Genomic DNA, 12,592 nt, shown 5'->3' with positions numbered 1-12,592 from the left:
CACTTCAGAAGAGGAATTTCTCGATCATTACTTTCTTTTTATGAGCAGAGGAGCTTCCAATATTTCTTTGTCAAGAGGATTTTTTTCTTTTAGCACTCCACAAGAGGAATTTAGTTTTCTGTTTGACCAAAGGAGCATTCTACATTGCTATATTGCATTAAGAATCAATTGTTCTTGTATAATTTTCTAAGCAAGCTAAATGGGTTCTCTGTTTCATCTGTACAACCCGCAGAAATAATCAAGAACAGATCTGGTTAGCACTTCCAAACAATCCACATTTATAATAACAATCTGTTCAAAATCACAAGAAAATAACAATAGAATCTGTAGGCAAATTCCACATTCACACCATTACTAAACAAATAAGAATGAAGTCCTAAAAAGGAATCATCTTATAAGTCCACATAGCTAGCAAACACAATCATAAGTTCTACTGTCTGATCATTTCCACCTCTTGAACTTGCCACCAAACATTCCATGCTTATGCTTTCCAAACATCCCATGCTTCCCAAACCTCATATGCTTGCCAAACTTTCCATGTTTGAATTTATGGTGCTTGAATTTCCCGTGATGGCCATAGCCGTGAAACATACCGTGCCCGTACCCGTGATGATGACCATGCGACAATTGATGAGCCCCATAAGCAGCTGCTGCAGCAGCTGCACCTCCAGCAAGCAGTGCCCCTGTGCTAGGTCCATGACCTGGATCCAGAGTTTGCAGAATATGAGGGTATTAGGATTACGATAGACTAATATACAATAGCATGGCTCTTAGAATCTCCAATTCAAGCAACACAAGGAAACATAGAGAGTTGCATAACACCTTACAGAAAAGCAAGTTTCTTTTGCACATCCTTGGTTGAAATTGTTATTCGCAAAAGGAGGAGGTCGTTTAGGATTTTATTATGCAAAGCTGTTTTTTGTAATCTAGCATGGTTTACATGCAAAATAGCGGAATTACTGGAAAAAAAAAGAGAATTCTGCAGCCTGTTAATGAAAAACAAGTTTTCTTTGCACTTATTTTGCTGATGGAAGCCACTAATTATGATAATTATAATAAGCGATATGAATGATGACAGCACTGACTTTTGTCATCTAACGTGTTTACATGCAGGACAGATGAAAAATTATGTAGCCTGTGTCTGTTAATGAAAATAAAAGTTCTTTGTACTTCATTTGCTGATGAAGAAACTAACGACAATAAATTCATAACTATAATAAGGAAGAAACAAGATCTGCACTGATGTAGCTGCATGTAAACATCTAACGTGTTTACATGCAGGACAGATGAAAAATTATGTAGCCTGTGTCTGTTAATGAAAATAAAAGTTCTTTGTACTTCATTTGCTGATGAAGAAACTAACGACAATAAATTCATAACTATAATAAGGAAGAAACAAGATCTGCACTGATGTAGCTGCTCTCTACTACCATAAGATAATTGTTATTAGCATGAACTACGAAGTTATTTCTGATTCTGAGATATTCTGAGATAGCAGCATAATTTCTATATGCAAGCAAGGTTATGTGGAGAACATGAAAACCATATAATTCATACCATGATATGGAGGTGCAGATGGACCATGGCCAGGATAACCAGCAGGTGGATATCCAGATGGTGGATAACCTCCAGCTGGTGGGTACCCATATGGGGGGTATCCTTGCGCTTGAGGAGGATAGCCCTGTGGGGGATAAGGGCCGGGAGCAGGGGGATACCCTTGCGGTGGATATGCCCCAGGTGGAGGAGGGTAGGATGCAGGGTATCCTCCTGGTGGATGCCCCGAAAGCCCATAAGCTATATTTGAAAAGAACCCTTTGTCGCTGCTGTCTGAACCATCATGCTTGTCTTTGCCACCTCCCATTTTCCTTCAATCAAGTAGATGCAAAGAAACAAAGGATAAACAATAAAATTGAGAAGCTACCTTCAAGCTAAATTAATATACAAGATAAAACAAGAATTAGTGGTTAACTGTGCAAATGAAGTCCATAATTAGTTACAATACATCGTTGACTTTCTTGTCATATTTCTTAATGACTGAAAACTATGCACATCAAATTATAAATAGTATCGGCAAAGATTACAAGGACCAAACAGATGTCAACTTAATCTGGTTCCTCTTGGAGAGGGAATTGAGGATGAAATAATAGAAGATCCAAACTTAGAATAGGTTTGGAGAGAAGAGAAAGGAGAAAAGAAGAAGAAAAGAAAAGAGGATTTTGGTGAATATATTTTTCATCGAATAACAAAGGGGGCATGAGTCCTATTTATACAAAGTCACCATATATCTAAATAGATAAATAAAATAAAATTAAATAACTCTAATACCACAGTGGTGATGTTCTATGGTGCATTTAAAATGATCCCCATGAAATATGTTTCGTTCTCCAACAGTAAATGAATGGGAATTAGTGTCCAACATATCCAAAGCCTCTTTTTTCCTAGAATCTTAAAAGCAGAGAATTCGATACAGGTCCTTCATAGAACATAAAGTACAAGATTAAAATCAAAATATTTCACATGTGGATTTTAACCTCTACCTAATGAGCCAAGTGCACATATTTAATGATCAGTTTTCCTATCCTTTATCACTTCTTGCTGAACATCTGACCAGTTTAAACATTGCCAAACTAAACTTTAAAAATATATATGTATATATAAATATATATATATACACACGAGCGAGAGAGAAGAGAGAACAATTAAGCATTAAAATGTAAGTACACATCATAACTTCTTCAAGCAAGATAAACTAAAGTGCCTGCTGAATCGGTTAATACGCTTCAACAAATAAACAAATTTCTCTTTTTATTCCGCAACCTACTAATGGCTAGGTATAACAGCTTCTAACCAAACCCTCTATCAACTCATATCCCTATAATTATGCATCATATATAATCAGAAAATCCCAAAAACATTGGGTGAAAACCAAACAAGAGATGCTAAAATTTCAACACCTCTTCTTTACCATAGCTCCCAACTGGCATGATTGAATACATGATGCCACGGAGAGAGAAAACCCTAAGCGTTTGAACAAAGATCGAATCTTTTCTAGTTTCCCGATATCCCCACATATGAGCGCGTTCGTATCAACAAACGTACATCAATTCCGATCCCTTATGGACCTTATGATCGAACAAAAACAACAAAATAGCAGTACAACTATCGATTTAGCCATTGATCGATCAATAGATGCACAAAATTAGGGCACACGAGAAGAAGAGAAGGATGAGGGCTTACAGAGACTCGGAGATCCGTATAATTCTAAGACGACAAGGAGAACCAAAGGGTAGTCTTTTCCTTCGCGAATAAGGAGCGGATGCGTGGAGTACGCGTTTTTTTCATATATATATATATATATATATCAAGTGTGGGACTACGCGTTTTCTCGACGAGATGGAGTGGAAACGGTCGAGAGCGCAACAGATTCCGTGCCCCCCGGTGCGTACGAACTTCCTAAATCGAGGTTCTTAATGGTGCGCATGACTGAGTTTTCCACGTGGCAAGTTTACATACACACGATTCAATTATCATATCAATAAAAAATAAAAAATATTATCACATCAACCTATGGGATAAACATAATACCAACAACCAACTGATAAGGCCTCAAGTAACTGCGACTCGAGATTGGATAAGGTATCACTCAGTACATTCTCAGATCAATGCTAGACCGAGTACGAACTTAGACAACGTTAAAGTTTTCTACCCAGTCTAGTTCTTGCTTATGTTACGGGGCAAGCTAATTGCGGGCGAACCAATGATTCGAATCAGATTTGACGAGATAAGTGTATAATTTCGACCATCTATTATGTTTTGATTCTAGAAACATATATATTATTAAAGATTGAGAATTTGGAATGTATGCAAATGTTTAAAAAAAATATTTTTATATGGTTTAAGTATTTGTAACTATATAACAGATATTAAATTTTTAAGTTGCGTTTGTTGAAGGGATATAAAAGTTTGATTGAATTAGTTATTCCGTGGGTTCTCAATGGATGGCACTATAGGTTAGACGTTATGGGTTTGGTTGGGTCGGACTTTGGACAAAAGTTGACTCGAGTCAATCTAATACAGTTTTGAATTGGGTCCAAAGTGAGTTCAATTTTATTGAGTTTGTTTTTAGCACTCGATGGCATGGATAAAGTATGTTGGATTAGATATATTTTATGATTAATTATATCTATACCCTGTAATTATATTAGATTTTCACGTAAACTCTTAAGTTATATATTTTTATTATAATATAATGTCCCTTTAAATTATGGAATAATTCTAAATTGGGAGACTTAACTTATGCGTAGTCATATCATAATGAATGATACACGAAATAATCTTAATGCCCTCCTCCTCCCCTTTTCGTACATTCCCATGCACATGCAGAGAGAAAACAGGAAAGAAGAGAGAACCATAAAACAAAACTTCTTTAATTTACCCGATAATTACAGAGAAAAGAAAAAAAAAAAGAGTAAGAAAGAATATCCAGTATAAAATTAACAAAAAAAAAAGAGAGTAAAACCAATACTATTCTCACAACCATTGATCTTTTCTACCTCCTCCTATTCTTGCTCCCCAGCACCAAGGTGAAATAAAACAGTAACCTAAAGACGAACCCCCAAGCCACCGTTACGAGGAGGCACTCCCACTTGCCCAGCTGGGTAATCCCCTCCTGCACTAGCACATCTCCCCCCGTCGTCAAGCACGTCTCTCCCGTTATTGTCACCCCCAAAGCCTCACTTATCGCCACCATCACCCTCCCCTTCACCTCCGCTGGCATCTCCCCTAGCGGGGAGTTGTCAAACATCTGTGTCCCCTTGACGAAGCAATCCCCACCCCTCCCAAACTCGTTATGGAGAACCCCCTCGTACGGATACTTCACCAAGGATAGGTAGTGGAACCATATCCAGTATCCGGGTATCCTATCCCGGTTTATGAAGAATCCACTGAATAAGAGGAAGTACGCCAGGATAGCCACCACTAACGTATACCCAACCATGACATGGGATACGACTCCCGAAATGAACGTCACGAACCCACTCCCCGACCAGAACGACGCGAGGATTATGAGGAAGTAGAACGAGAACCCGCTCGCGCCGCCCGCGAGGCCGACCGCGAAGAAGGTGGTCAAGGCGAAGGCGAACGAGAGGAGAACGAGCGGCGGAAAGCCAACGGCGGCGTTGGAGAGCACGTACGAGGAGTGGCGATAGGCGTTGTAGGCGGTCTCGCGCGCGAATATGTAGCGCTCCTGGAGGAACACGGGGAGGGCGTCGGCGCACGTGTAGAACATCGTCGACATGGCGAACGCGAAGAAACCGAGCCGCTCCTGCGCTCCTCTCGGAGACTCGTCCAGCCGCCAGAACACCGTCGCTAGGATGAACCCAGTCACGAGCACCGTGCCGAGTCGCATGGCGAGTAGTTCCGGCATGCGGCGGGTGTTGGTGAAGGATCTTTTGATCAGTACTCCGACTTCTATGTAGAAGGGATTGGCGAAGTGGGGGATGGAGGAGACGAGCTTGCCGCGAGAAATGCTCGCGCTAATGGCGTCATTGAGAGAGAACGAAGAGGAGGTGATGGTCGTCGGAATGCGAGATAGCTGCCACGTGCGGTGGAAGTCGACGAGACTCCTTTTCTCGGTGGGAGACGAATTGTTTTCGAGCTCTCGAATCAAATCAAGCGCGAACTCGGCTTTATTCTCGTCATCTGGAATGGGCCGCCCGAACTCGGCGAAGTAGGCACCGAGTTCATCTGCATTGCCGCTGAACACCGTCTCGCCGCGGGAGAGGAAGATCAGACGGTCGAGGAGCCCCAAGATCCGGTAGCTCGGCTGATGGACGGTCATGATCACGACGCTGCCGCTCTTCGCGATCCGGCGGAGTACGTTAACCACCAAGAAGGCGCTACTGGAGTCGAGGCCCGAGGTCGGCTCGTCGAGGAATAGAATGATCGGGTCGTGGATAATGTCCACGCCTATCGAGACGCGGCGGCGCTCGCCGCCGGAGATGCCGCGGTGGCCCTCGTCGCCGATGATGGTGCTCGCGGTGGCGCGGAGGCCGAGCTGATCGATCAGGGATTGGACGCGGAGCCGCTTCCTGGCTGCGGAGAGGGAGCGAGGGAGGCGGAACTCGGCGGAGAAGGTTAGGGTTTCTTCAACAGTTAGCATTGGGAAGAGGAGATCGTCTTGCATCACGTAGGCGGAGATGGATCGCAAGAGACGGCTCTCGAGGGGCTCGCCGTTTAGGGTAACGGATCCCTTGAGGCTGTCCTTCGAGATCCGATCCGCTAAGGCGTCGATGAGAGTGGATTTGCCCGATCCGCTCGCGCCGAGGACGGCGAGGATCTCGCCCTCCCTTGCTTCGCCGGAGATGGAGGAGAGGAGGGTTTTGGCGATGACGGGATCCGAAAAAAGCCGGCGACGGAACCGGTTGAGGCGGAGGGGGCGAGAAGATCGCTCGGGATTTGGGACGGAGTATGAGAGGTTGGAGAAGGAGAGGACGAAGTGGACGGGGCGGCCAAGTGGTCGGCCGTGGCGGTCGGCATCAAGGTCGACGACGTGGTTAGGAGGTGGCGATGCGTCGCCGACTTGCTTGATGACTTCGCTAAGCGTCTGAGTGCAGCGGCGGTCGGCGGCGCCGGCCATATGGGGAGGCGAAGATGTTCGACGAAACGCGCGACAGAGGTAGCGTTAATGGTGGGATTTTTAAGAAAGTAAATTGTACAGCTATAATCTCTTTATTACTATAATTAGAGATATCTCAGTTTGTTACTCTTACTGCCACATGGCAGTTTGTAATTGATGGGAGCCGCGGTGAGTTTGTTGGAGGTAGTTATGAGAATTAGGTTGGAAGTTATCCGAGTTTTTAACCGATATATCCTAATGAGTGAGTTTCAAAATTATTTACAGGAATAAGTGATTCTAATCCACCTCGATGTTATTTAGATGACAGATTGAGCGTAGTTATCCCAGTTGGCAATTTTTTTAGCTTTCTTAGTATTAAATTATTTTTCTGAATGAGTGATTTTGGATACTCATAGATGGGAGAGTACTAGATATAATTTGCTAAATAGGTACAAAAAATGCTCATTGTGTTATTTCATAAAGCTATTATGTTTCATATATCTATTTTAATATGGATTAGAAGTAAATTATTCGTGTAAATAAATTTATAAGTTATTCATCTGAGTTTAAGATTTGATGTGCAACTTATATAAGTGAAAAAACTTAAATTTATCCGTGCAGTAGCAAAGATTATTTGTAGAAAGTGAGTCTTTAATTATTATTTTTTTATCTTAGAGTGTGTTTAGTTGCTCGAAAATTAAGTTCAATTAAAAAGGTAGAATTTTTTTTTAATTTATTTTCTACATTCAACAATTAAAAATTAAGAATTTTCTAAAACTGTCAATTTTCTTCTCAAGTTTTTAATAACCAAACACACACAGTACACCCGCTTGTCAAACAAAAAACTACATTCATAGGAACAAGAACAAGAGGCAACTCCAAAATAATAAGTAGCAGAGGCATGCCACAAATGAACTATTGACATCTTTGATCATATTGCAGCTCTTAATTTAGATAGAGGTATACCATTCTTATTCGCTTAACAAGGAAATAGGACAAACACAAGAACAATTCCAGAATTCAAAACGCTCTACCGTTCGCTACCATCACGGCAACTCTTACATGGATGACAGAAGACTACATACATCCTCCCATCTCAAAGTTATGCACTCACAGTCACAGGGTTCTCCACCTTCGTCTCCTCCGTGCCATTGTAGTCCTTGAACAGCTCCGATAACCTAAGCGCTAAGCTACGCTTTGCTGTAGGTGAGACGCCATGCTCTCCGATCATAGACTCCAAAATTGCTTCACCAAGAGCTTTGCTCTCTATAACAGCATTTCCAGCATCCGGCACAGATGAATCCTTTGAGAAGGCAATCTGAAGGGTATGGTCAGGGGGGATGTGTTAGTAGACAAGTTGGTAAACCAAACAAAGCAATCTTAGAAAAGTTTTTCTTCTTACAGTTAAACCTCCAGAAGAGGAGTGAGTGAAGAGAATTGAGGAGCCAGGAGGAAAGTTCTGAGTCTTTAAGGCTTCTTTGAATTTTTCCACTGCTTCCCCTCCTGCTTCAGTGTATACACCAGAAGCCTTCCACTGTGCCACGCAGTTCTCCGAGACCTTCTCGGAGTACTGCTGCCCGCTAAGCGGCAAGATCATGGTCACTCTCGAAAGCTTCTCAAAAGGACCTGTTTGACAATAAGAAAAGCAATCAGAGCATGTCAAGAAACATGCACATATTGAAGGAGATGATAGTGCTTACTACCTGATATCCTTGCATGTCAAGCTTATAAATGAATCTGGTTAGGTTCGAAATACAAACTAATACAGACAAAAACTAAGATATTTTAGGTACTTGACCTCCTCTAAAATTCCATTCTTTTAATTCTTCCATGGACTGAGGGAAAGTTTAGCCTTGAAAATTGATGCCGAGTCTCAGAATCTATGAGGTAGTTGCATTCTTTCTGGTACAAAGTTTGACTATATATGACTATATATGCTGTATGTTTTGAAGGGTTGCTTCTTTTTTCTTACATGCTACTATAGACCGTCGTCTAAAAATGATGTAATCTAAAAATCAATCATGCACAATCACATCATGTTGACAAAATTACATAAGAAAAAAAGCTACAATTAAGGGAATATTAATGAGTTTTTTGACCAAAATGATTACTACGGTAACAAATATTCTTCAAATTATTTCCTAAATTATTTCCTAAATTAGTATTATAGTAAAATCGCTGTACTATCTCAGACAGTGATTTTTAGTCATTCTATCTATATAAAATCGTTTTCAGATAAAGCGATTTTTTTCTATATAGAAACAACGGTGAAAAAAAATTCGTTGACTAAGACAATAATTTTTCTAACATTACAGTACTAGTTTGAAAAATAGTTTAAACCGTGATCTAGTTTGATAAATATTTTATATTATAATAATATTTTGATAAAAAACTCAATATTAATCTTTAGTCTCAACTATATTTTATTTGTATTAGCATAGTAAAGTAACCACGCAGTAATCTACTCGCAGAAAATTTATAAATTCTCTTTGAAAAAAAAAAATCTACACTCGCTTCTATCAAGGGAAATCATCACGAGAATAAGGTGGAGAATTTCCGGAACGGCAGGATCGTAAATTACAAGATTACCCTCGTGAACAATTTGATGTAACGTATGACGTACTCAAGTCCGAGATCTATACAGGGAGAGAACAGGAATTCACCAGTGAATATATCCCGGAAGAAATCTCCGGCCTCGGCGAGCTCGTCCGCGGTCTTCCCGCCCCACTTACCGGCGAGCAACCGCACCGCGCCCACCTCCAAATAGACCCCGATGGCCGTGAATTTTACGAAGTTGCCACCGATCTCCAAACCCCTCACCCCTGTGCAATCGGCGCATGTTTAGCGGTGTTACCGCGAAAAGCGAAGGGAAGGAATGTGGCGATGGGTGCGGACTAACCTGCGCCGCCGAGGAAGAGGTTCTTCGAGGAACCGGGCGGTCGGATCACCGGGGGGAAAGTTACCCCATCGACCTCAAGCTTCGGAACCACGACCGCTTCTTCTCCCATTCTTCTTTTTCCTTTTCCTCCTCTTCTCTCTTAAATTTTCTTCTTCCTTTTTTTCTCTCCTTTCTTCTATCGAGACGATGCGGCATAAATAGACGCGACGGTGGCGGTGCAAACTGCAAACCATAAGGATCGACTACCCCTTTCTTTTGGGTATATTACGACAATGCCCACTTAGTAACTAGTGGCATTTTCCTGACGTCGATACTGATATCTTAACTCTTTTAAAATTTTATCATTATAGTTAACTTTTAACAGACTATTTATAATTGTTATTATATAAGGAACTATAAATAAAATAAATCCTTCTTTAATAGTTGTCGATAATTTTTATCTTTGAATCTGCCCGTAGTTTAATTATGATAATTAATGCAGCAATTGCTAACAGTAAACACCATTTATGAATGTATTATTCGTGTGATGATGGGATGTGGTGTTGGATAAATTTAGGACAAAAACGAGGGCAAATAGGAAGGTTGATACTTGGTGGTGGTGGTGAGTAGGTGTGGGCATGTGAGATTTCAATTGGCTCCAAAGGTGGCACCTCGATCTACCAGTCAGTCCCCACGAGAAAGGTTTGGTTGTGGAGGCATAGGTGATTAGGTGGTGGACAACGTCGCATTTATATCTTGGCGAGGGTGACAACGAACTAAACCTGGAGATTATTTAAGACTTCTCCCTGGCAGATGGGTTGGATATAGTAAATATACTCTGTAGTTATATAATATCCTCGACAGAGTTATGGCATTGTAGACAATGGACTTTTAACGGGTAACCTGCTTTGGCATTTTGAAAGCAATTAATAGTTTGAACTATTTTACCTAAAAAAAAAGGAGAAAAGAAGAGGATGAAGTTTAAAGTTTCCATCTTTTTGGCTGACATTATCCACACGATTAGAACGCACAAATGTAGAAAAATGCAAACTGGAAACCCTAAGAATCAATTGATGACTGACGAATACTAGTTTACAAGTAAAGTGAGGTGGCCTGGAATAGTAGAATTAATGCATTGACTGCAGTAATCAGACGAGTAGCAAATGAGAAGAGCAAACAGATGAGGAATAATTTGTGCATCACCTGTTGCTGATCAGCTTTGTCTCACTGCAGATCAGCTTAAAACACACGAGAACTCCTCAAGTTTAATATGATCAGCTTAGTCTACATAAAAACGGCAGCTCATCTAACTTTTAACCTTTGATTTCAGATTTTTCCTCTAAGGAAACAGAAATAAAGCAGGGATGAGCACAACAAAAGGACAAAAAGGCGGCAGGAAGAGAGCAAATTTCAAATTGGCTACACATTTCCCTACCGACTCATATATTCACATGTGCTAAATAGCAGAAAGTAAAATACGAAATGCAACGAATATTTTGACTGAATAAATGTCGAGAGCTAATCACAATGGACACAGAAACAATGTGATAGCAATAGTCACCAAACTTTCAACTAAGGTGCTCACTAGAGAATGTTAAGCATCGTATCATTAGCAGATAAAAAAGGCCGCTGAAATTGGCTTGTAACTTATCTAAATATCTCAATTTCACTAACCTGCACTCCAGTTAGAAATGCATCAGCACTGCATTAGATGTGACAATCTAATTTCAAGCAATTTTCTGCAATAGACAACACATCTACATCAAGTACCAATTGAAATTACACTCTAGTTGTAATATGTTAGTCATGATATTATCTGTCATCTTCTGCTGCTGCTGCTTCTATAACCTGTAATTAGTTATATTCACTACTTCTTTCACAGCTAACATTAGTCAATCAATCAGAAACTTGACCATTACAACCTTTGGAACCTTTCAACAATTTCAAAACCAATCACCATTATAAAAGTAACTGCTCTGTTGTAATAAGTCATTATAAAAGTAACAAAAATATTGAACTGAGTCGCTACGGCTTGTGACATCTTGAAGTATGTCCCTGCTTTAGTGTAGTTTACTAGTGATTTGTCATAATTCCAACCATGCCAACTTACATCTTGCTCGCTCTTCAATAATTTGGTGTCAAACTTACTTCATAACCGGATGGCATTTTATAAGTTATGACTACAACAATGGAGTAAAACAAATAATTTCACAATCCCAAAAGCAAAATGCTGCAACTCATTCAGTATACAGAACATTAGCCATTTCTCAGGTACGATTCATTTAAAGGAAATTTCTTTACATTCATACAGAAACTTCAAATGATACAGTATAAACTTCTGCTAACACATTATGGCATTTATACTGAAAATTTTCATAGTGCTACTGCTCAGTGGTCTAACAATCTATATTATAGCTTCTCCATAGTAATGGGATTTAGATTTATCATAGTAGACAGAAATATATCAACCTTACATAGCCAAATGCCAACCAAATACCGAAAAAGACACTATTTAGATCAAAAGGTCACTTCCAAGTAACAAAAAGGAATAAGGCATCCTTTGGATGCCAAAAGATCTCTATGGAACTTTACAAAGTCAGGCAGGCTCTTATATACAACTTTCCATTGAAACTAACCCATACACAGGAGAGGTTAGGGGTTCTTCCAACTGTATGGTTAAAGAGGGTATTTTACAATCCAAAGGTAGCTACAGAAAATCTATATCTTCCCTAGTTGAATAAGTCACTTCCAGCAAATTGTTAGGACGCCAAATAAAGTTCTTCATTTCCTCAATCCAATATAGAAAATCATTCAATTAAGCTTGCAGAATCTTTCACCCAATTTAATCAGCTTTTAATTTGATTCACTGAAAACCAAATTCCGGCATCGAAATGAGTGTTTAGTCTAAGATTAAAACTGACTCGATCTGATAAAAAAGAAAGGTGAATGCATCCTTCGTTACTTACGAGTAGTTCTTCCACCTTATTATGATAAAGCTATAAATTTACCATCAACATTTTACAACCTCAAACAGGTATTTCACGTAAAACATATAAGCTCATACATTCCTTGGAACCAAGAATCATGCCAATGAAGAA

At 40.1% G+C, this 12,592-nt stretch overlaps 3 protein-coding genes across 5 annotated transcripts; all 3 read right to left on the bottom strand.

Moving 5' to 3' along the window:
* Window positions 1-254: 254 nt before the first annotated feature.
* On the bottom strand, window positions 255-3,374 carry LOC140790619 (uncharacterized). 3 transcript variants are annotated; one of them, XM_073140767.1, is made up of 3 exons: window positions 3,238-3,374; window positions 1,558-1,865; window positions 255-701 (listed from the first exon to the last, which is right to left on the bottom strand). In XM_073140767.1, exons 2-3 carry the CDS (start codon window positions 1,859-1,861, stop codon window positions 442-444), a joined length of 564 nt encoding a protein of 187 aa, XP_072996868.1. In that variant the 5' UTR covers window positions 1,862-1,865; window positions 3,238-3,374; the 3' UTR covers window positions 255-441. The 3 variants fall into 3 exon arrangements, with proteins under 3 accessions (XP_072996868.1, XP_072996867.1, XP_072996869.1); XM_073140766.1 differs by having other exon boundaries at window positions 2,955-3,253; XM_073140768.1 differs by having other exon boundaries at window positions 2,966-3,253.
* A 1,175-nt stretch (window positions 3,375-4,549) lies between these two features.
* On the bottom strand, window positions 4,550-6,637 carry LOC140790468 (ABC transporter G family member 16-like). Its single transcript, XM_073140583.1, has one exon. The coding sequence runs from the start codon at window positions 6,635-6,637 to the stop codon at window positions 4,550-4,552; it is 2,088 nt and encodes a 695-aa protein (XP_072996684.1).
* Window positions 6,638-7,565: 928 nt separating this feature from the next.
* Window positions 7,566-9,705, bottom strand: LOC140790338 (chalcone--flavanone isomerase). Its single transcript, XM_073140365.1, has 4 exons — window positions 9,516-9,705; window positions 9,280-9,438; window positions 8,019-8,242; window positions 7,566-7,934 (listed from the first exon to the last, which is right to left on the bottom strand). Exons 1-4 carry the CDS (start codon window positions 9,622-9,624, stop codon window positions 7,719-7,721), a joined length of 708 nt encoding a protein of 235 aa, XP_072996466.1. The 5' UTR covers window positions 9,625-9,705; the 3' UTR covers window positions 7,566-7,718.
* Window positions 9,706-12,592: the final 2,887 nt, after the last annotated feature.

This window comes from Typha latifolia, chromosome 6, assembly GCF_019914945.1.
Source record: "Typha latifolia isolate L0001 chromosome 6, TyphaL0001v2, whole genome shotgun sequence".
In the NCBI taxonomy this organism is placed as follows: domain Eukaryota; kingdom Viridiplantae; phylum Streptophyta; class Magnoliopsida; order Poales; family Typhaceae; genus Typha; species Typha latifolia.
This window is presented reverse-complemented; position numbering and strand designations above follow the sequence as displayed.